General features: G+C 42.4%; 1 protein-coding gene across 4 annotated transcripts in view; it reads right to left on the reverse strand.

Moving 5' to 3' along the window:
• Positions 1–25,327, reverse strand: part of CBFA2T2 (CBFA2/RUNX1 partner transcriptional co-repressor 2) — a 72,864-nt gene that overhangs the window by 14,725 nt on the left and 32,812 nt on the right. For all 4 annotated transcript variants that reach the window (XM_081916909.1, XM_081916910.1, XM_081916912.1 and 1 more), the window contains exons 2-3: positions 1,809–1,952; positions 78–319 (exon numbers count right to left, since the gene is read on the reverse strand). In XM_081916909.1, coding sequence (XP_081773035.1) covers positions 78–319; positions 1,809–1,952 — 386 coding nt within the window. The remainder of the gene's footprint in view (positions 1–77; positions 320–1,808; positions 1,953–25,327) is intronic.

Genomic DNA, 25,327 nt, shown 5'->3' on the forward strand with positions numbered 1-25,327 from the left:
ATGACTATGATTCCATAACGAAACGCCAAAGCTTCTGCTTTTCATTTCTTTGCTGTATTTGACTTACTAATACTCACCACTAATGCCAGAACAAGGGTGCGGACTTTCTCCCCTATCTCTGGTGAAATGTCGTTGCCAAACTGCTGGAGGGTGGTCAGGAAGCGTTTGAGTTTGCTGAGCTGACGGGCCCCACAGGTAGCTGGAAGCTGCTGGTTGGTCAGTGAAGATGAAGATGATGAGGCAGGGCCATTACTGAACCTCTGAGGGGGTGACGGTGCTCCATTCAGTGTCGGGGGAGAATGGTTCATTCCATTGGGTACTACGGTGGGGAGGGGGAAGGCAAAAAGCAATGAATATGTTAGCTTTGTATTTTGAGGTTTAGCCCCAAAATGCTTCTTTTTACATAAAATTATATACCTCTTAACTACAAATAGTCTCCAGGTGTTGTACAATAAATAAAATACAGAAAAAGTAAAAACCAGTTAATGCTATAAAGCAGCGGTTCTCAACCTGTGGGTCCCCAGATGTTGTTGGACTACAGCTCCCATCATCCCTAAGTTCTGGCCTTGCTAGCTAGGGGATGATGGGAGTTGTAGTTCAGCAACTTCTGGGGATGCACAGATTGAGAAAGGCTGCTATAAAGTAAGTTAAAAGCTGGGATTTAAAAATTTTCAGTACATGCCAGAAATTCAACAGGGAGGGGGCCTGTCTGATTTCAACCGGAAGGAAGTTAACACAAAATAGGAAATATTGAAATGTAGGCAGAATTGCTGAGAACACAATTCAGGAGTCGATATATTTACTTTTGATACTGGGTGGTGGTGTTAAAAACTATTTAATATTTTAGGAAATAACATCTAGTGGGGTTGAGTAGTGGAGTACTGTATAAGCTTTGCAGGTTGAAGATCCCTTGTTAATATCCTGACCCCTCTGGTTTCTGTTTTTTAAAGGGAGGAGGGTAGGGGAGCTGGTGGTGGGAAAGACTTCCATCCACAGCCCTGGAAAGCCAGCCAGAGGAAGCATTACTGGGCCAGATGAGCATTCAGCCTGACCAGCATAAGGCAGCTTACATTCCCGGGACCAAGGTGCTCTTTTTCTGTTCCTTGAAGTTTGCCTGCATTCTGTACCACCCTGTACAGTACACAATAATATTTAAGAGACCTAAGAAAACCCTAGCACTCCAGAATCTGAGAATAAATAAAAAGTTAACACACCAGATGTGCTGACAAACACACCTCTTATTAATGAGAACAGAAAACACAGATGCAAAGAACTTGATGTTCTCGAGAAATTACCAGTAATCATTTTTAAAAAACCGCTTCCTAAATTAAAACCCAGCTTAATATACCGTATTTTTGGCTCTATAAGACTCACTTTTTCCCTCCTAAAAAGTAAGGGAAAATCTGTGCGTCTTATGGAGCAAATGCAGGCTGCGCGGTTATCCCAGAAGCCAGAACAGCAAGAGGGATTGCTGCTTTCACTGTGCAGCGATCCCTCTTGCTGTTCTGGCTTCTGGGATTCAGAATATTTTTTTCGTTGTTTTCCTCCTCCAAAAACTAGGTGCGTCTTGTGGTCTGGTGCATCTTATAGAGCAAAAAATATGGTATGCATTTTTAAAATCTGCATCTCAGGAAACCTGCCTGCTAATAAAGCCACAAAAGTGTCAAGGTAATTAGGCGCTATCCCAGCAATTCACCTCCCCTGGACTGAAACAACAGTCCCTCACTTCTGTAATGTCTGCATTAGAAAGAAAGAACTTGTGGTGGCTTTTTGTTTTTCCCGGAAAGCTGAACAAGCCACAGCCTTACATGCTGCTGGGGTAAATGAGACAGGCCGAGGTCCACCAGGGTTGACAGGCGGCAATGGTGGCATGCTGGATGGTGAGGATCTTGACTGTATCTTCACTTCCACAGGGGATCCTGGCATTACTGGCACCCTCTTCTCACTCGCAACTGAAAAGGAAAGTAGAAGAAAGAATGTTAACAATCCAATGGAACTTAGGAATTACACGGTGCTTAAGTGTTCAAACCACGTCATAGTCAGTATCTGAGTAATCCATACAAGGAATGTCAGTATTCTCTCCATGGGGGGATGATAGCGAAGTTTGGCCTAAAATCCAATTAGCAATTCAGTGGCAAAGATGAGATCTAAAGGGTAGAGGGATGTCCTGGCTTATGGGTGGCTCTTGAAACATCATTTCAAGCTCATTTGTTTCAAATATTAACTAGAGTTTGTCAGTCTCCGATGACATGACAAGCTCTGGTCAAGAGAAAGTGGCAGCTCCTACTTGCAGCCATGCCAGGGACGGGGGACTGTGCAAACCTAAGGCCTGTCCCACCTTGTTTATGTCACACTAAACTATGGTTTGGCTCTATTCAAGATCATCTGCTAGTTGGCTACATTCAAACATAACACTTAAACATGGTTTTGCATTATGAGAATGAGCTTATCCTTATTCCTCCCTCCACAACCTAGTTTGCATGCTCCCACTCCCCTCTCCTGCCCAGTGAGGGTACGAGGAGGGGACCAGAAGGTTCTTGGCTTGTTCCATCAATTGTAGTATGCCTGGGATTGGATAACATGGCAAGTTGCATATTATTATTATTATTATTATTATTATTATTAATATTCCCTGCCCATCTGGCTGGGTTTCCCCAGCCACTCTGGGCGGCTTATAGCATATCTAAAAACATAAAAATCTCCCGATATAGGACTGCCTTCAGATGTCTTCTAAACGTTCTGTAATTCTTTATCCTTGTGGCCTCAGATGTCATGAGCCCTGTGGGGACATCATGGCTAGGAGACCAAAGGAGCACACGGATGAGTGAGCTGGGGACGGCGGCAGGGGGGGATCCTGCATGGCCACAAAGATCACTTTACAAAAAAGGTTTTAGTTCAGAAATTACCAATATAGTTAAGTAGTGATACGGAGGTCTATTAAGAAGTCTTTTTAAAAAATGGGTGGAACGATTTGCAATGCTTGACAACGTGGTCTGGAGCATCTCCAGATCAAGGTGGTGAGCTGCAGTACAGGATAAATGGGGAAGGGAAAGAAGCTACCTTGCAGGTGGGGTGTAAAAATGCTGAATAATTCCCAACTATGATTCTATGATTCCCTTTGCAACAGTGAAGGACAGAGAAGGAAATACTTCCAATGTAGATAATAAAATGAACAGATTACACAAGAGTCACAAAACTGTGCAGGTGCCCAATGGGATTTTTAACCACCAGTATAATATTTTAATAATATTTAAAATACTAAATAAAATATTTAGTAAATATTTTACTAAAAATAAAAAGGAGCTTTAAATAATTTGCTTTCATCTGTGTATAAAACAACCCTCTGCGGTGCAAAACAACCTGTTGCAAGCATATATATTTTTATAAATGTTGTGGTACAAGATATATGTTCTCCATCTCGTTGAACAACATACGGACCACTTATTAGTTCCTAAATAAAGGGGTGCCTGTCTTATTTGATTATTTCACAAGCAATCTGGGACTACACTGTAGCATGTCTCCATAAACATATTGACAGGTTTCCAACACATCCATCTGTGTCCCATCTCCGCTCGCCTCCCAACCTCTCCTTTTGTTAAGGGGGAGACAACTAGGAAGGGAAGGAACTGACAGTTGTCTTTCACGTTTGTATGTTGTGCACAGAGTGTGAAAGCCCAAAGGGAGCCCTCACTTCAGACCACCTGCTTTTTCAGTGATGGGCGCCAAGAGGCCTGGAAGAGATCTTAGCAGTTAGACACGTTGCAACCTTCAGGACTTGGCATAATGCTGGAATTCAGTACAGCTTACCAGCAGGCATGTTGAAATGCCTACTCAAAAGTTTAAACAGAAAACTCTCAGATTCTCCCTCTTGTTGAGAATTAGCAGTTCCTATGCTTCCATAACCACTGAAATAAGCTTCCGTGCAAGGCTTTAGGAGCTAAGAACAATAAGAGACGTTGAGAAGAACCCAAAATTGGACACAGTAGTAGAATAAACTGCAGGTCCTGTTAGTACAAATAAGCTGTTACTTTCTCAATATTCTCCAACCCAGCACACTGGATGCTGCTTCATGACTGCTAACATTCAATTTGGGATTCCATGAGCATCATTAATGAGTAGACCATGTTTGGATGATCATATATCGGTTTAATAAGCAGAAATATGAGTGTGTCTTTTGGCTATGCGCACAGCCCCTTTGGGCCATTGCTTTGCATGAACAAGCAAACCAAGAAGTATTCCATTAACAAAAGGTTCTTGTTTCATTCAAATTGGGAAACTATGATTCACAGATCCAGAACAAGCAAGAAGTTAGCTTAATCTCCTGGTTTGTTCCAAAGTTATTATCAGAATGGGAATTCACAGTAGAAGACCTCCTTGCCTGCGTGGGTGCTCATGTGAACAGAAGCACAAAGGGGCTGCATGCGCAACATAAGACTCATTCATAGCTTGGCTTATTAAGTCCCAGATGTATTCATTCAAATACTCCCATAATTAATGTTAAGACTTCACTGCTGTAAGATGTGGTAACTATAAACTAGAGTAACATTTTTTCCAAAAGGAGTTAGATAAATTCATGGAGATTAGGTCTATCAGTGGCTAAACAAAAAATCCATGATTATAAAAGACAATGTGTTGGGGATCCAGGGTTAGTCGTGTTTGGCACAGAGTCATAGACCTTCTGAAAATCAATTAGTTAGCAATGACTAATATAAGTCCATTGATTTCAATGGGCATACTCTAAGCATTGCTAAATCTGGCTCCAACCCAGTGTCTCTAGGATTACTAGATGGAAGGAGGCAAATATGGTGATTCCATCGTATTTGATTAGTTTCACTAAGGCCATTCTTATCTATCGGTGGTTAAAGGGAAAAATTAATGTAGCAAGAAAAAGTTCATTCTGTAATATTTATTAATAAAATGAACACAGACACACCTTGCTTATGTAGGGTAATTCTGTGTTCAGTCTCCAGAAGTGCCAAGTGATCTTATAGATACAACTATATATTCTCATAATACTTTCTTATTCTGAGTAATAAAATTTTCAATGTACAGTACCCTGGGATTTTAGGAATGAACAAACTTGTGCCACAATCCTATGCATGTATACTTGCTAATATCTGGCAAGTGTGCATATGAATGCAGTTTCATTCCAGTAATTCAGCTCTCATTGATGGGATTTCATTTCCCTTCTACTCATAATTTTGGGGAGTTTTTCCTTTTTTGTGGACAGATACGTGCCCATTTGTGTTTTAGGATGTAGGTACACACGTGTATATCGTTCACACTACGTGCTGAGAGCAAATGCGCTCTCTGGAAAAGCAGGTGCATGGATAGCTGGCCACTGTCTCAATATGCTTCTTTCTGCAATTCTGTGCATCACTGACAACATATTCAATGGACATGTTTACTTTTATGTTAGAAGGAAACAGACTCTTAGCGTACTTGGGAGCCCTGAGCACAATTTGCAACATAAAACCACAAAATAATAACTAAAATAGCCATGGAAGCAGGGATCCAAAACTAATGATACAACTGTATATCAAATCTCAAACACATCCTGAAAAAGACAACATTATCTAAAGGCTTCCATATAATCCCCCAAATAACAAGGCTCCAATAGAACTAACTCAGTGGACCGCAAGAAATGAAACAAGAAAACAACTCTTCTTTATAAACAAAGCTTCAGAGGGCAAAAATGTCTACAGTAGGACCTGGCCTGAGAATCTATGAGCTAGCAACATGAACAAATGGGCAATGCAGCTAAGAGTGTTGTATCGCTTTGAATAAAGGTCAAGGCTAGCATCTACAGCACTCCTGAGATCGCCACACGTTACAATCTGGGGCGGGGGGCGGGGGCGGGGAGAGAGCTCTGAAGTCTGTTAAGTGAGCAGAACAGAAGGCCCCAAGCCAAATAAAAAGGAACTTCAGGTTTTCGCTGAATTACAATGACATGTCCCCCCCACCCCCCAAAAGCCACTTCTGTTGGCAATCTGTTCACCCAAGGGGGGAGGTGTTAGTGTGTTAAAACATGTGAAAATCTGAACTAGCACAGGAACCCTTCTGCACACAGTGCTGAGCCGAGCTCTGCCGTCCTTCACCTGAAATCCCCCGTGGAAATCTGAAGCACCTGTTTTTTCAGACACACTGTGCCAGAGTTGGCTGACTCCATTTCCATGGATAACAAGGCAAGAAAACTTGTTTTGGGTTCTCTCCAATGACAGTATTTGCGACAACAGTATCTCATTAAGGTTGTGTCATATAACAGATGCCACACACACATATGGGGGAAACCAGTTATTTACAAAAGCACAAACAAAGGAGGGCATCCCATATCAACAGCACACTGGCTGCATTAATACAGCAAGCAGATCACAAGGTAGTTTACAGAAATCAAAAGATGCAAAAAAAAAAACCAACAACAACAACAACAACAACAAACAGTAAACCCTATGCAGTTATTTTTAAAAAATAAAAATCCAGCATTTATTCCTTTAATTAATTGCCTCTGGCCTTCCTGCAACATGGTTCTTTAAGAAAGTGGCTAGCAAACTAATGTACTTGCATGAACGGACACTGGAAAGAAAATGATGAATTTGTAAATCCCTTTGATGCCTTAAGACACAAATACATAGTGATGGCACTCTCAAACTATATAGATAGTTCCCTAACCGAAAGTAGCTGCTTGCTTACAACTGCAGACTACCCAAGAGAAACGCTATTCAAGAAATCAAACCAGTTAGTTTCTCCATCTCTTCAATGCATTCTGAAAACACTATTTCCAGATCTAACAGCATCAGCTGTACCATCAGGGGCTTAGCATGGTATATGGGGTGCCTTTACTATGTTATGAGCTGCATATTTCTGTACACATTGCAGCATGCAGAACATTTATTTACCTGCATAACCACTAATTTAATATATGAAATCTGACAGCAATGCCTCCCGGCAGTGGAAATGGAAACATGAATGATTCATTTCAAAGGAAAGTAAGAACATAAATATGAAGCTGCCTTATATCAAGTCAGACCAAATGGTTCATATAGCTCAGTATTGTCTAGACCAGAGGTAAGGGCCTATTCTAGGCCTCCCATTCTGGCAAAGCCACCTGCACCTGCCCTACCCCTAGTGTCATATATGTTGTCAAGTGCCGGGCAGGTAAAAACCTGATTCACCCAAAGCAGGTAGGGGATTGCAGACACTGCCATCAGCTGTTTGGCAGTGCCTGCAAAGTCCTATGCCAAGTGCTGTGCAAGACAGCTGGAGATTGAACTACCATTGAGCTATGACTCTTCCCATCCCTCCTGTTCTTTGCACTGGTTTGTGATATTTAAAGGGCAAGGTCTCGGTGTCCCTCTGAAGTCAGATGTGCAAGCTGCCAACGCAGGGACACATTGCACATTTGACCATGAGGAGAAAGTACATCCTTTCTTGCAATACTCAAAGGGCTTAGCAAATAATGCACATTAGCATTATTAAAGAGAACACACACTGCCCCGTGTTTCCCCTTCAAGCCTTTCTCAGGAAGCCCTGTGCCACTCAAAGCTTCAGGGGCCTAAAGGGCTCCATTAGCCCCCAGCAGCCCCATCACAGCCCACTCAAGCAGTTCAGGGGACGTGCCATCTAAAACAACCCACAAATGCCCCTCCCCAGTAGCCTCCATTCTCTTTTCTACTCTATTTTTCCGCCTCACTAATCCTTAAGCAAGTTGGAGCTATCCAAGAGCAGTGACACTGTTTATTTTTTCTTAACTTGCTCTGAAACCTAATTTAGACCAGCCTCCACTGTTTCCCACACTTGATAGCTGGCATTAGGACCCTCCTACCTAAGACCTCCTTATAGATTTAACCCCATACTGTAGTGTAAAGAGACAAATCCTTGCCTCTTTCAGACGGACGGAAGGAAGGAAGGAAGGAAGGAAGGAAGGAAGGGAGGGAGGGAGGGAGACGGAGAGGGCAAAGGGAAGTTAGTGTGCCCTTATTCCTCAGCCTTACTCCTTCCTTGGGGCTACCAGGCTGAACCGCTGCAGTGAAGCAACAGTGGGAAGGATTCCCTTCTCAGGATCTCCACTGCTCCCGACTCTAGGCCCTGTACATACTTTGTCCCAGTAGCACTTTCTCCTTTGCACCTCTGTTCTTCTACCTCATATCTTCACCCCCAGCATTGTCTGTTCCTGTTCCTCTTTTCCAGATCACTATCAACTTTCCTCCACTTCCTTTGTCTCCTGACCAGTCTCCCTAGCACTCTTTTCCTCCCCCTCCACCCAAAAACACCAAAGGTTGTAAAGGACTGAAGGGTCTCTTCAGAGCCCTCTGACGATTTTCTTTTCCCTCAGAGACAGGACTGTGAGAGGGTTTAGAAGATGTCTTTTAAACACTGAGCTATCAACATCAACTTATCTGATCGGTGACAGAGGTTTCACTGCTACAAACCACAGTGACACATTCACACCCCTTTTACATAACACTATCAAGGAAAACACTGACCTAGCTAAATGTGTGTTGTTGCTTTTCAAAGCTGTCCTCTATCTTAAGAAATTCTACTCTTTGTGAAAGATACCATTCAACACCCTATCACCTAGTAAGACTACCATCTGCTTTTTTCAGGATTTGTTCTTAGGTTATTGCCACCGGAACTGTATTTTTTCCAGTAGCAAGGGAAGCAGAAACAGTCAGCGATGCTACCTTAAATAACAGACCATTCTGCCATATGTTCTTGCCTCTATAATAGTGTGTGCATTGGTGGTGGATTGATTCTGCTTTAGTTTGTCCTGCAATGCTTCCCCAATCCCACCTCATTGTTGCTCTCCAGAGGGACTATAGTGAAACCAATGGAACAAAAATAAATCAGAACATTTGTGGTATAAAAAGCTACAGGATTTCAGCAGGAAGATGTGGGATATGCACAGAATGGAAATGAAGCAGCGTGACTGCCCCGAAACGTTTGCATGTGCAAACAATATTGAAAGAAGGAACACGTGTGATCGTCTCAAATCGTCTTGTATTCTAGGCATGTTTATGAAGAGGTTCCTTGCTACGTTGCTATACCAGCATCCCAACCTCTAGCAGGAAGAGGCCATGCCTCCATAAAGGAACACATGGATCCTACAGTTTCACTTATGGTGGTGGGTGACTCATTTCCATTAGTATGATCCTGTTTCAAGGTAAAGGAAAACTGCCTCTTTTGTAGATATTGTAATTTGAATTTTTAAAACCAATGTTCCTATTCTAACCCACTTTGCTAATAGTAAAGGTAAAGGTAAAGGTACCCCTGCCCATATGGGCCAGTCTTGCCAGACTCTAGGGTTGTGCACTCATCTTACTCTATAGGCCGGGAGCCGGCGCCGTCTGAAGACACTTCCAGGTCACGTGGCCAGCGTGACGGAGCTGCAACTGGCGAGCCAGCGCAGCACACGGAACGCCGTTTACCTTCCCGCTGGTAAGTGGTCCCTATTTATCTGCTTGCACCCGAAGGTGCTTTCGAACTGCTAGGTTGGCAGGCGCTGGGACCGAACGATGGGAGTGCACCCCGCCGCGGGGATTCGAACCGCCGACCATGCAATCGGCAAGTCCACCCGCGTACCTTGCTAATAGTACCACACCTTTATTAAGAAGGTGCATCAAGAACAGAAATCTCCTTTGAAAAACATCCTAATGCCTCCTATCCGAAGCCACTACAAACCAAATGACAAATTCAAGACACTCTGATCCAACTACCAGGTGCCATGGTACAGTGGTACCTCGGGTTACATGCGCTTCAGGTTACAGACTCCGCTAACCCAGAAATAGTACCTCGGGTTAAGAACTTTGCTTCAGGATGAGAACAGAAATCGGGCGGTGGCGGCGCGGCGGCAGCAGGAGGCCCCATTAGCTAAAGTGGTGATTCAGGTTAAGAACAGTTTCAGGTTAAGAACGGACCTCCAGAATGAATTAACCCAAGGTACCACTGTACTAGATATGCAGGGGAGAAGGGGCACTCTGGCCCCATCCATCAGCCAAAATAATGGATCCACCAATTGCTATTCAAGCAAAAACCGCTAGCAAAGAAGGGTCAGCATAGACTGAGCTAGACATTAATGACAACATAAAGCTCACTAAGAAGAGTTTGGATTTGATATCCCGCCTTTCACTCCCTTTAAGGAGTCTCAAAGCGGCTAACAATCTCCTTTCCCTTCCTCCCCCACAACAAGCACTCTGTGAGGTGAGTGGGGCTGAGAGACTTCACAGAAGTGTGACTGGCCCAAGGTCACCCAGCAGCTGCATGTGGAGGAGCGGAGACTCGAACCTGGTTCTCCAGATTACGAGACTACCGCTCTTTTTTTTTTTTTAATAATATTTTTTATTTGCTTTTTTCCAAGGCCAAATACATCATCAGCTATTCAACAAAAGCGATTTTACAGAAAAGAAAGAAAGAAAGTTATAAGCAAGAAAGAAAACATACTTTGCAAACAATTTTTCATGATCTACTGGACTTCCCCACATCTTCCATCCCCTGCATCTTTTTCAATAAAATAAAGTTTACAGCAAATTAATACCTTGTTTCCTGTGTTTTTATACTTTCCTCAATTGTATATTAGGTTTAGGGGAAATATTGTTAGTTCACGATTCCAACGGTCTTCAGAATAGAGACTTTACCCTAGACTTTAGTCATTTCACAATCAAAACTTAAATTCCAACAAAATCAAAATTTGATATCTGAAGCTTGTTGTCTAAAAACTTAACAAATTCTCAACATTCACATAACTTATAATGTTTTTGTAAATAGCCCTTAAATTTTTTCCAGTCCTCTTCCACTGCCTCTTCTCCCAGGTCTCGGATTCTGCCAGTCATTTCAGCCAGTTCCATATAGTCCATCAGCTGCGTGTGCCACTCTTCCAGCGTGGGTAGCTCCTGTACCTTCCAATATTTAGCTAAAAGGATTCTTGCTGCTGTAGTTGCATATAAAAAGAAAGTTCTATCCTTCTTTGTCACTCTCTGGCCCACAATGCCCAGGAGGAAGGCCTCTGGTTTCTTATAGAAGGTATACTTAAATACCTTTTTCAACTCGTTATAAACCATTTCCCAGAATGCCTTCACCTTCGGGCATGTCCACCAGAGGTGGAAGAATGTTCCTTCAGCTTCCTTACATTTCCAACACCTTTTATCAGACAAATGATAGATCTTTGCAAGTTTGACTGGGGTCATGTACCACCTATATATCATTTTCATAATGTTTTCTTTCAAGGCACTACATGCCGTGAATTTCATACCGGTGTTCCATAACCTTTCCCAGTCTTCAAACATGATGTTGTAACCAATGTCTTGAGCCCATTTAATCATAGCTGATTTAACTAGCTCGTCTTGTGTGTTCCATCTAAGCAGCAAGTTAAACATTCTTGAGAGCACTTTCGTCTTAGGTTCAAGTAATTCTGTCTCTTAACCGCTCTTAACCACTACACCACACTGGCACTACTTTATTCTGGCCTTGAAAAACTGGTGTCCCTTCTCTCCCTTCTTCCACATGCCTTCCCCTTATCTGTCTTACCTATGTAGTTGGTATTCTTGATGGAAGGGCTAGTTTCTTGCTTGTTTTTAATTGACATGAGCTGCTTTGGGAGGTACTTCTCTTAAAATGAAGGATCAAAATAAACATTTGGGGAGCAGCAAACATCAAGATGGGGGGGCATTTAACCCTTTAAAGTCCCTAAAGCAGACGACAGACTAGATCCATTTTGCCCAAAATTGTAAAGAGTCCTTCCCACATACATCAATCAGCTTGTGTTTTCCAGGTATCCTGTGAATTAATTATTTCAATACAGCTAAAAGTAGCATCGCTGTAAATGGATGAGATATTGTAAACATGGCTTTGTCACCTCCCCAGCCTGAGTAAATGCTTATTTTCAACAACATGCTTATCTACTTCAGCTGCTCGCCATCTGTTTCAGTCTCCACAAAGCTAATATTTTTCACATTGGGAACCAGAAAAGGTGGTGGTGGGGAGATTATCTCTCTTGTTTTATAATTAACAGAACTATTTCAATTTGAGGTCATCCTGCCTGAACCCCTTCTCTGCCTGACGAGGTTTTTGTGGTTTTTTTAAAATGTGCAAACCTATTCGTCTTTGCCCATATGCACTAAGATCCTCAACTGACAGTGGAAATAATACATGCAAGCCTTCACAACAGACAAGCCAATGTGGAGAGAGTTCCCCAACAACAGAACTGGCCTAGCCTGGTTAAGAGGAGAATGATATGATAGCCATAGTCGAGGGCTGCCACGTGGAGGCTGGAACAAGCTTGTTTTCTCCTGCTCTAGAGGGTAGGACCTGAACCAATGGATTCAAGTTACAAGAAAGGAGAGTCCGATTAAACATCAGGAAGAACTTTCTGACAGTAAGAGCTGTGTGACAGTAAAACAGACTCCCACAAGAGGTGGTGGACTCTCCTTCCTTGGAGGTTTTTAAGCAGAGGTCAGGAGGCCACCTGTCATATGTGATCTAGCTGAGATTCCGGCATTGCAGGGGGCTGGACTAGATGACCCTTGGGGTCCCTTCCAACACCACAATTCTATGATGCTATACTCTTGACTAGTTCTGCCCTTGGGGAACTCCATTCTTCGGCAACTCTGGTGGGGGAAAGAGCAGCACTGGTATATGCTTTATCAGAAAGTGGAAGCCACTGAGCCACATCTGGGTTATTAACATGGGGGGAAAATGGGACACTTGTGAAGCATTCTGGAAACAGCTCCCTTCTCTGAATCAAGCATTCATGTTGAAACAAAAAGATCATGTCGAAAAGACACACTCCCATTTCCTTGAATGCTTTGCCTGGGCGTACAAAACACTCAAGGATAGATGTAAATGACACCAACATTTAGATAAATGGAAGTTAAGAGTACTGATGAAAACCTGTCCTTTGGAGTTTTGATTCTGCAGAATGCAGTGGGAGTGGAAGGGATTTAACACCTCTTCTGAGCTCTCAGCAGCTTGTAGGATTGAACCCCCGAAACATGGGCCAGATACTAGATAATTCAAAAATAAATACATGCTTCTCCCACACACAGCTGTTTCATTTTATCTTCAATTTAGCAGCAAAAATAAGCACAAATTTGATATAACAGCGTATTTTACCATTCAAAGCCAGTTTGAAAAAGCATTTAATGCAGGGAAAATTGAATACAAAGCTTTTTCTTGCTGCAAATGCATAGCTCTTGTTTGAAGGTGATCCAAGCATAGCACTGCATCCACCATTAAAATACGCTGAAAATTCACAGTCTGAACATTATGATGGGTTGCCTTCTATCAGAATTATGATGCATTGTCAGCTTCTGCCTGTTTTTTCTGCGAAGAGCATGGTGCAATATCTGAGTGGCCATCCCGAGTAGCATTTCAGTCTCACAATGAGCCCAGGCACAGCGAAGCTTGTCATTAAGCAACTTCCCCAGTTCAAACTGTAGTTCACTGTGAATTCAGTTTAGTGAGTCTCTCTGCAAAAGTAGAATGGATCCACATGGCAGGAATGCTTCTTTTTGATGGGCTCTAACACCAAAAGCCCCACCTGAGTTGGGGTGTTGAGAAGTGCAGGCCTTTGATGCCCCCAGTAAGCCAGCTCTTCCTACTTTTAACTTCAGAAAAGGGAGAACCCTTAATCAACAAAGAGGAACAGTGTGGGGAGTGTTGAAGAAAACAGGCCCCAATGTAAAAACAAACGAAAAGCTGCCTCCCAAAGCTTGGATCAAGTCCACACTGTTCTATGACTCTGCAGACTGTATTTTGACTGGGTCGGAATTCAATTAAAAAAAACCTTCCCGGAGCAAATGGAAATCCCCCCCCCGATACAAATTACAAATGTGGGGAGCTCAGTCTGGATCAGGACCACAATGGGGTGCAAAAGATTAAAGTCCTCTGCACCCCACACCTAGCCTTATTTTAAGCTAGCCATAGTTAATGTTAGCTGTAGTTCTAGGACCAAACTACACAGAATTGTGTGATTATCTAAAAGCAGAAGTGGATACTCCAAACTCTTCCAGAAAGAGGAAAGTAGGGGGAGACTGTGCAAGCCTATGGTTCACTGTAGTTCACTCCTGGCTCCTGCACAACGCACTAAACCACCATTTAGTGTGAACACAGGGAGTGTTTATAAAGTGCTTTCCCAGTGTGCATAAATTCCTTGACATATATTATCTCATTAACTCTTATAAACAACCAAGTATTACCCATATTAAGGGTAGTTGCAAGAGATGAGTAGAGGAAACAGTGGCTTGCCTAAAAAGCCACAATGAACTCATAGTCAAGGTGAGGTATAACAGGGATTTCTTGCTCACCGCTAAGTTCCAAAGCAGGCCACCTCTCTAGTATAATTAGACTTGATAGTATGACTTGAATATGCCTCCTGGAAAACACACAAAACAAATCCACGCCTAGTGCAGGAAAGAGTTTTGGAGCCAATCAAACTGTCCAGTTCCCCAGTTCTAATCATGTTTACTAAGAAGAATGAGCAGGCATGCTTAGGACTATATAGCTTTAGCTTGTTAACACTACATACACAAACTTTTCCAGAAGTCTGCTTAGTATTTCAAGAGGTCTATTAATATTCATCCTCTAGGCTACGAAAGTGTTAAGTGAAGTTAAAACTGACAAGATCAAAACATGCAGCAGTGTTAGGTTTCATGCAAAAAAGGAAGCTGGAAGGGTGGGTGGGTGTTCAAGGGTAGCCTTTTGCTTCAGTACTCTAAATGTTCCCGTTACAATTTAAACTATTTCACTGCAACAATGAAGCCTAGAACGAAGTTTCCAGATGTGAACATCTGTTTCTCATTTTCTTCAGCCAAGAAAACATGAGGAAGATTAACGACTCCAAGCCCAGCAGTACCCAGACATAACAAGTAAAACCTAAGAATACTCTGGAGCGATAGTTGCTCACAAACCCTCAAAAGGTGATATTCTGCCAAGTCCCTCAAGCACAGAAGTGGCACACACACACACACACACACACACACACACACACACGGAATCCAGGTACACCTAACATGAAATTCAGTGCAACAGAATGCAAAGATCACAGTTTCTATTATAGAACTATGTTTTTGACCGAAGGACAAGGGTGGTTAGTATTGCTGGGACACTACCCTGCTACACAGAAATCTAAAATTTGGTACACCTGTAGACCAAAATTTCATGATTACAAGAAACAAATGAAAGGCCGATATCTATACATCTTTCCCCCTAAAACACTCTGCGTGGGAGGGGGACATGGGACATGAGCAGAGCTCCAAAATAGTAAAGATGCTTTCATACTAGCTAGAAAGCTAGGATCTGGTCACATACAGTCCCACAATCCTAGGAAATGCTTGTGAATCAATTCTTTTACAACCAACAATTAAAGCTACAGGACATGATGCTTACGTACCTCATAATTTAACTTACTGCTCCTGCACTGAATAAGCCAAGCCATAAACAGGAACATGTAGAGTTCACTGGTCCCTTCACACACTTGAATCAGAATTGGGGGAATTTCCAGTAACAATGATAAATATATTTCCAGAATGCAAGTTCGGTTTGTCCATATGCTTTATTCCTCGTTGTGCAACAGCAAGATTAGGACAAGATTGCTCAGGAGTGCCTGCTCCAACACTGTGAAGCTCCTTGTGGACATTGGTTTTCCTTGGAGCTATGAGCAAAGAAGCAGGCTGCATGGCGAGAGAGGAAGTGGAAATGGCTGAAGGCCCAATATCAAGCTGACCAAACAGCAGTTAAGAGTGTTTAACCGTGTCATGTCATATGGTGATGAAGGTAGTGAAAAAGCCTCCATCGTGCCTTGCCTAGCAGAGCTCTTTCATGCAGTAAAAAAAAGTTGCTAGCACCAACTGTGATAAGTTTGCTGGGCAAACGGGGGACAAAATTGTTCACCTTCAATTAACCCAAAGTGTGCTCACCAATGATTCCTCAGGCCTTGGTCACCCTGATGAATGACCCTTTCCAGGGAACATGGAACCCTGTTGTTCCTGCTGAATCTCTCAGTAGCTTTTGACACGATTGACCATGGTCTCCAAGCTCTTGTGAATTGGGAGCTGTAAGTATTGTTCTATGGTGATTCTATTCCTACATTCACACCAGGTTTCAGAGGGTAGCATTTGGGGACTCTGTGTTTATCCCCCGACAACTTAGGCACAGTGTTGTAGATGCAAAGTCTTGTAAGGCACCATTTTAAACCCAGTGTTGTTTAACTTCTATATGAAGCCTTTGGGAGAAGTCATCAGAAGGTTTGGGCCTTTATTTCACCATTAAATCTGAGTCAAGAGAGGATATGCACAAGCTGAAACAGTACCGGGACACACTGGTGGACTGGATGTGGGTCATCAGGCTGAAGCTTGCTAAGATAAAGACACTGCAAGTGAATGGTATCCAGGTTCAAGAACTGAGGACTTTGCCTGTTCTCAGTGGGGTTGCAGTCCCTCTGAAGGAATAGGTATGCAATTTAGGAGGGATTTGGTAACCATCTTTGAACAGTACATGAGCCTTTGTGTAAAAGAGTGCCTGCCTATCACGAGCTTAAGCTGGTATGACATTTGACTGTGACATTTCCTGGACAAACATAGCCTGCTCACTGTGGTTTATGCACTGGTAATTTCATGTTTAGACTACTACAATGTGCTCTATGTGGGACTTCCCTTGCAGCTAGTATAGAGGCTGCAACTGATGCAGAATGCAATAGCCTGGGTGGTGGTGAGGGGGCCTTAGTGGGTACGTATCACACCAATGCTAAGGAATCTGCACTGGCTCCCTACTACCCACAAATCCAGTTTAAATGCATTGTTACTTAAATACAAAGCTCTAAATAAGTCTGGACCACGTTGTCTGAAAGATTTCCCTTCCATTGCCCAGTAATGGTATTAAGATAAACAAATGGAACATGATTAGTATTAACTTAAACCAATGTGTGGGAGGACTTGTGTGCCTATGATTTTGAAGAAATTGCCAACTATTCGGTTTACGAACTCCGCAAAAGCAGAAGTAGTGTTCCGGTTTGCGAACTTTGCCTCGGTCAACGAACAGAAGCTGAACAGTGGAAGGGCACCGGCGGCGGGAGGCCTCATTAGGGAAAGCGTGCCTCAGTTTAAGAACAGATTTGGTTTAAGAACAGACTTCAGGTACAGATTAAGTTCATAAACCGAGGTACCACTGTAGTGGCAACTGTTCATGTGTTCCCAAATTATTAAGAATGCAGATTCTATCAAATGCTAACTTTAAAAAAAAAAACCTATTACACCTATAAAATTTACCTGAAGATTACAGTAAAATTGAACCCTTTGTATATATTTAATGCTGAACTCTAGACACATGGATGATTTACTTGCATATTTAATGTTGAACACATGTTGGTCTTGATGACAATTCCATGCATGATTAAAAAAAACAACCAAAAAACAAGCCACGTCTTTTTGTACTCTCTATATATTTATAGGCAGCTTTCACATTGACATTTTAAAGTGTTTTCTCCCTCAAATCTCAGAATGTGAGTCTCAAAAAAGGGGGGGTTAGATCAAGGTGACTGTCAAATTTGATTTTGGATGATGTCCAGTTTTTCCTTCTCAATTTCTTAACTACCATGGTTCTATAATCAGGCTCCCGTCCCACGACCAACCAATTTACTTCAGCTTACATTGCAGATTGTAGGATATAACCAAATGCAAAGGGAAACAGAAGTGCACATGAAGTGCCATGTCAAATCTTGGACCAGACACCACTGCTTATCCTAAACCATGTTTTGAGAGGATAAAACTGGGAGGGGAAGACTGAGCTCCCTGGAGGAAGAATGGGACAAACATTTAATAAAATAGTTCCTAATCAGTGACGTTTGTATATTGCCTCACAGTACCATGATGACATCATTATTTACATTTTACAGATGAGGAAGTGGAAAGAGCTGAGAAACAGTGATCTTCCCAAATTTAATGACTTTGAGACTAAGCCAAAAATTTGAAAAACAGGCTTTCCTGCCTCACTAGGCACCAAAACACTGGTTTGCTTGCTTCTCTCATCCCAACTCTCAGTGCCCTTGAGAATTGCCTGCCATCTCCAGGCGGATCTGACCAAGCAGAAGAGAAAGGGCCAGAAAAGAGGAGAGCTAAAGTGTTTAAATTCAGCTACAAATGAATGTAAGTTGTAGTGTCAGGTTGCAAGATCATGGGAGGGGGTCCAGAACTATTTCCCCATCTTTATGCCGAGTTTAATAAAGCTCTTCACTCACATGTATGTTACAAGCATGCCCAAGAGGCTTAATTAAAACACATTTATAAAGCACTTTATAACATTTTCCCAGATATGTAGGTGGTCCTCCCCTAGGCAAGGTCATGTCTCTAGCCACAGACAGACACCCAAATCCAGAAATCTTTTCCATGTGCGGAAGTGGTGATACTCAGAAAGCTCTCACAACAGCCTCTCTATTTCCTACACACACACAACACGCCCCCCCCAAGAGCCTGCTAAAGATTGCACACATAGACTGGCTCCCTCCACTGAAATAAATATGAAGCCCTATGATTACAAGAGATCTATCTGAAACGGCATAGATCTCTGGGATTAGACACAGTATACACTGTCAAAATCTAAAACTCCCAACGACACCACATCGCTTAGGCAGCCAGGATCCATTTAGGTTTTCAGAAGATGGCATTAATATCCTGAATTTCAATCACAGCCAACTGGGAACCAGATGTAAAAGAAGGATAAGTACTTGTTGAGAATCTGGGCAAACAAGGGAAGTGATAATGAACCAAAAGGGTCAAATTTAATTTGCACATTCTAGTAATACTGAAAACGTTGGGTTGTTTCCAATGCTAATCCTACTCAGAGTAGATTCATTGGAGCTAATGGACATTACTAACTTAGATTCATTAATTTAAATGGGTCTACTTTGAGTAGGATTAGCATTGGTTACAGCCCATTTAACAAATTTAGACGATGCCTTATACATGTAGAAGTGGAACCAAGGTGCACATTCTCACTATTCTCAATTTACAAAACACCACCTTGAATATACTGAATCAAAATTGCCTGAGAAATCCCAAAATGAAAAGGAAGGAATTTGTATTTTCCCCCACATAGCTCCTTATTTCTGAATCTTGCTAATTATTCCAATCATATTTTCAAAGATGTATCTCCAAGTATGACTGTTAACAGATGAACACAGATTCTTTGGTATTCTATGAAACCCACAATAATAGTTTTTATTTATTAAATGATTATCAGTCTGCTATTGATCAATACCAATTCCAGGGCAGAGTACAACATAAAATTATAAACAACCCAATCAATAAAAATAATCATAACCTTAAAGACATCAGCGAACAGAGGCAACTAATAGTTATTTAACACAGCTGAGAAAGCTAAAAATAGTCATTCATACAAAGACGTAAAATGCGCTAAGTAAAGCAGATATGCCTTAACCTGGAACTGGAAGAACAATGACGTCACTACCAGACATGCATGTAAAAGGAAGGCATTCCATAAACAGGGTGCCAGCCACCACAAATAAGGCTTTAGCCTCCAAACTTAGCCAAGGCCACTACCTCTCACGCTTGACAAAACCACGTTTTCTATTTAACTCAGTCATCTGTCCCTTTTCACCCTAGATCAATTCCTCTAAAAAAAAGGATGGTCAGAAGTGAAAATGGAATCTACAGGTAGATCTTTGGGTGGTTTGCAGTAGCTTGCCCTAGAGAACCTGTATTCAAAGTTGAGAAACACTATATGGAAAAGTAAACTGAAACTAACAAAAATTGTTTATTTATGTTCTCAGGCCTCCTCAAGACTACAGAAAGCTAGCAAAATTAGCAGTCAATAAAATATTATTTCATAATGGCTAGCTTGCTGGGGACCTAGGGAGGGTGGGAAACAGCAGAACATTGGCAACCCACACAAACGTTTTAAGACAAGACAGACACAGGATATCGGAAACTTCAGTGAAGCCAGGAGAAAAGATGCTACCATTTGGTGCAATTGCAGTAAAAGCGATTATAGATACCAAATTTGGATGTTATCCAATAGAAAATGACCTCTCCAAGTTCAAAAATGTTGGGGACAAGGTCCTCATTTAGTAGCTAGAAGAGGTACTTACCCAATTAACTATAATCTAATAACTAGGAGACTCATGAAAGAAGTCGTTGCAGAGGATCTCTCAATAGAGCACTGATGTCCTCAAGGTCAGAAAGCCTGTGTGACTCATATTCAATATGGCAAGTCTCATCCCAGTCTCCCCCTCGCTTTAGAATTAAAAAAAAAGACTGAGACGGAAAGAGAACACTATAGATACTATTCAGAAAATGAGGGTAATAGCATATAGATCAGGATTTGCCAAACTTCTGAATTATTTGACCCCTCAATGAGCTTATAAACTTGTCATCAATCCCAACCCAGATTCTTAGGGTTGTAAATGAAAAAAATCAATAAATACCAATATATAATCAGCATTTATTGATCTGCAGTCACCATTACTAGGAATGATAAAATGTAAAAAAAAAAAGTAAAACAATAAAACAATATGGTCTGATAATACTGTTGTATTGTGGGATCCCCTTATTAAGTACAGAAATTGTTCACTGGCAAAAGAGGTATGCTCTGAACATGCTCGTGTCCCTTATTCTGAGCCTCATGGTTCCTAATTAAATGCTTTGCCCTGTATCTTGTAAACTTCATTTCTACTACCTTTTTTACCCCCGTTCAGCCTCTAGGCAACAGCTTTCCCAAATTTTCATGTTGATGACACACTTTTTAGACATGCATCCCTTACTAGCAAAATGGGACACTAGCAAAAAGGGACACAGGTGGCGCTGTGGGTAAAACCTCAGCGCCTAGGACTTGCCAATCGTATGTTCGAATCCCCGCGGCAGGATGCGCTCCCGTCGTTCGGTCCCAGCGCCTGCCAACCTAGCAGTTCGAAAGCACCTCTGGGTGCAAGTAGATAAATAGGGACCACTTACCAGCGGGAAGGTAAACGGTGTTCCGTGTGCTGTGCTGGCTCACCAGATGCAGCTTGTCACGCTGGCCACGTGACCCGGAAGTGTCTGCGGACAACGCTGGCTCCCGGCCTATAGAGTGAGATGAGCGCACAACCCTAGAGTCTGGCAAGACTGGCCCATAAGGGCAGGAGTACCTTTACCTTTACCTTTACCTAGCAAAATGGAGGTTAAACTACCACCCTTCCAGCCCCAGGAGGAATACAGGTAGCGTTCGTGCAACACACCTACACACTAACGTGTTGTGACACACAGCTGGGAAAGCTCTGGTCTAGGCCTTTATTCACCCCATGCCCAGTCCCATTGACTCAAGGGGGTCGATAACAACCATTTTGTGAAACGCTGGTCTAGGTGGTATTTATTCTTTGAAGATTCAAGCTGGTATGAAAAGCTGAGAAGTAGCACATGCCCACAGAGAATGTATTATTTTTAAAAAATGGAGAGAGAAAAAGCACAACACAGCTTTTAAATGTACAACTATTTAGAAAGTCAGGTTTAATTAACCAGAGAACACACAGTCAAGAAAATTACAGGCAAAGGTATTGACCTGGGATGAGAAAAAAGTTGCACTACAAGGTCAACTTTCCTTGATGAGAACCAGCAGAGAGTCACTAAACATCAAGGAAAAGTTGTGCTCTTTGAAAATCCCAGATGTGAAGCAAAGTGCTGCAAGCAAGTCTGTCTCCAAAATGCAGGCTGGTCCACCAGGGGAGCTTCTTCACCAAAAGTTATTTTTGGTGGTGGCCTCATGCAGCAAGCAACAAGCAAAATGATGGAAGATATATAAAAAAAGGAATATGCTGCGATGGGGTGAGCTCCTGTTGCTCGGTCCCTGCTCCTGCCAACCTAGCAGTTCAAAAGCACGTCAAAAGTGCAAGTAGATAAATAGGTACCGCTCCGGCGGGAATGTAAACGGCGTTTCCATGCGCTGCTCTGGTTCGCCAGAAGCGGCTTAGTCATGCTGGCCACATGATCTGGAAGCTGTATGCCGGCTCCCTTGGCCAATAAAGTGAGATGAGCGCTGCAACCCCAGAGTCGGCCACGACTGGACCTAATGGTCAGGGGTCCCTTTACCTTTATGCTTATGGAAAACGCTCTAATGAAATGGAGGCAAAATGGAAACACAGAGAAACAAGCGGGATATATCAGCATGCTTGGACAGAGGGGGAAAGAACACATTCCCCCACCAAAAAGAAAAAGCCCAAACAGCCCAATGGAGGAAAGTGGTGGAGGTTCCTAAGTAGAGGGTGGATAGCCATCTGTCGGGGATGCTTTAGCTGCAATTCCTGCATTGCATGGTGTGACTAGATGATCCTTGGGGTCGCTTCCAATTCTACAATTCTGTGGCAGCATTCTCAGTTGCCATGGACGAACAAGTGTCATTTTTTTGGGGGGGGGGAATTGCTAGGGAGATAGAGGTTCAAGAGGAGCATGCTTTGCTGAAAGCCATTGCTGACCCCCAGTAGGGGCATTACCATTAGGGGGTTTTTCTAGTTAGGTTTTTAGTTTGGAGAAAAGGCAAGTAAGAGGTGACATGATAGAAATATGTAAGCTTCTGCATGGCATGGAGAAAGTGGGTGGAACAAGTACAGCTGGTCCCTATCCGGAATGCAGATTTGCATTGTGCTGAAGTGGCTACTTAAGTGTCACCATCAGACACTACATGAATGTGGAAAAAATTGCCTTGGGTCAGGCAGCATTTGGCCAGAGGGTCCTCCTACATTAATTTTATTATCTAATTTTACGGATTGCAGTCTAGGCCCGCCCCCTATTTGGGATTAGCTGTTGCATGTCCCAATCTGATAGTGTTTTCACCACAAGCCAAAATAGTATGGTAGGTACCTACCTGAAACTTGGTTTCCAATGTGGTGCACCCTACTTAATTGACTGCAATACAAGCTTTTCAGCTTTGCCTTCATGACAATACAGTGGTACCTTGGTAAGAACAGTCCTGTTTAAGAACGATTCGGTTTACAAACTCTGTAAAACCAGAAATAGTGTCCTGGTTTGAGAACTTTACCTCGGTCTAAGAACGGAATCCAAACAGTGGAAGGGCACTGGCGGCGGGAGGTCTCATTAGGGAAAGCGCGCCTCTGTTTAAGAACGGTTTCGGTTTAAGAATGGACTTCTGGAATGGATTAAGTTTGTAAACCGAGGTGCCACTGTATTAGCATCACTTCTTCTATAATACTGGGAACCAGGTTTGTGCTGTTCCTGTTGTTGAATAACTACTTGAAGGTTTCAGTGTTGCTGCTGTGCTTTAAGATATTCCCAGCATTACGACTTGAAACCATAAGCTCAAAGTCACATAGTCTACAATGCCCACTGGAGAAATCAGAGACCCCAGGTGGAAGCTATTTTGAGAACACTTTCCCCTGTTACAAGATCACTAGCAATTGCAGAGATTGATGGTAGGCAACTTTGGATGCTACAAATAAAGTGCATAACAGAATGAGCAAATGACTTGCACTTCCTGTGTACAGTGGTACCTCAGATTAAGTACTTAATTCGTTCTGGAGGTCCATTCTTAACCTGAAACTGTTCTTAACCTGAAGCACCACTTTAGCTTAATGGGGCCTCCTGCTGCCACCGCGCTGCCGGAACACGATTTCTGTTCTCATCCTGAAGCAAAGTTCTTAACCTGAAGCACTATTTCTGGGTTAGCGGAGTCTTTAACCTGAAGCGTATGTAACCCGAAGTACCACTGTAATATAAAAGTCAGAAAATTCTCGTGTCTCCTATGCAGTAAGATGCAAGAGTTCCAGCTCACTTACACCTTACATAAGCACCACCAAAACAAAAACACAAAACTAGAGCGTCTTCTTTCTATGCTTGTTTGTAATGTCCTAATCCACTGTGTGCTAACTCCAAAATGAAACAAGTTCTACTCTTCTACAGCCCACATTAGCTAAATGATTATGTCAGCAGCTGGAAGGAAACAACTTTCCTGATCACTACCAGCTGGGAGGTTTGTCCCATTAATTTGTAAACACAGCAGGAAAAATCAATTCTGTCCCTCCCACCCACCCACACATTCAACAACAGAAGCCAGAACATTGAATTTTTTTCTCACCAAGATATCAGTGCAATGAAGCTACTTCTCGATTTGACAGGGAAGTGACCGGGGGTGGGTGGGGGGAGAGAACTTTGAAGTGACTGTAAGTTTAACACCCAGAAGAAACAAAAATTAGAGCTTAAAGGGTCTCAATGTTTTTCTAAAACACGTTACAAAATTGGACAAGCGGAGTCCTGAGGTTTGGGACCTATACACGCTATCCAGAGGAGTTTCTCTCCAAGAAAGAGAAAAATCAAAACATCTGCTAGACATTGGTGGAAAACCAAAGTACAGTATTAATTGTCCACACCCCTGAAAGTTAGAGACAGGAATTAGCAGTATTTCATGGGTTGGCTAAACAGAGGAATTACAGGATTACCGAAAGTTACAAGCCCATCTGCAAGAATAGAATGCCTACAATTTAGCTCACAGCCGGATTAACCACCAGGCAAAACTATTATATTAATATAATGTTGCTATGTGTTCAAAACACAAAGCTACCTAGTTTTTCTAAGTGGCCACTATGCTTTATAATATGCACTTAAGCACAGTACACAGGAAGTAGGTTGCTAAGTGCTACAGTGCGCGATAATATTGAGGATCTGTATGTGTGATTTAAGATGCTCATTTTGAAGAATTAGCCTTGAACATAATGGCTCCCATTTACATGAGCCTAATCAGCTTCCTTCTTCCACCTGCTCTGCGTGCAAAATACTCGTGTGTTTAAACCTCTCAGTAATTGATGTCCATTTTCTCCACAGGATCTCAAGGTACAGTTTGAATGCAAGACAGACAGATGCACCCCTCACACACCCTCTTGTCTGCATCGAAGAACCAAACCCCAAACAAAGCAATAGCTAAAGCCAACCTTTCCAAGAACACTGAGCAAACTATTTCCCTTTGAAACTCCTAAAACATATGTGACACAACAAAATTGTAAGTTCTGTTTTGGCAAAGGGTACATATTTTACTTCCTTCAAGAAAAGAATATCCACCTCTTACTAATCCACAAAACTGTTAGCTAGTCATGTGAGGGATAGTGCACATTATCAGTGATATGGTTGTTTCAGTCTTCTTCCTGCATGAAAACAATGGCTGTCATCAAGATGATCATATCTTAGCTTAATAAGCAGAGATATAAATGAACTTGGTGGCTACACCATCTGCAGCTTTGCTACTCTCGTTGCAGGAGTTTGCAAAGAAACCAGGTATTGTTTCCTGTTTCATCTGAACACAGAAACTACAGATTCCCCCCCCCCTTTTAAATACTTGCCTCCTATAT

Source organism: Podarcis melisellensis, assembly GCF_964234715.1.
Source record: "Podarcis melisellensis genome assembly, chromosome: 6".
Classification (NCBI taxonomy): Eukaryota; Metazoa; Chordata; class Lepidosauria; order Squamata; family Lacertidae; genus Podarcis; species Podarcis melisellensis.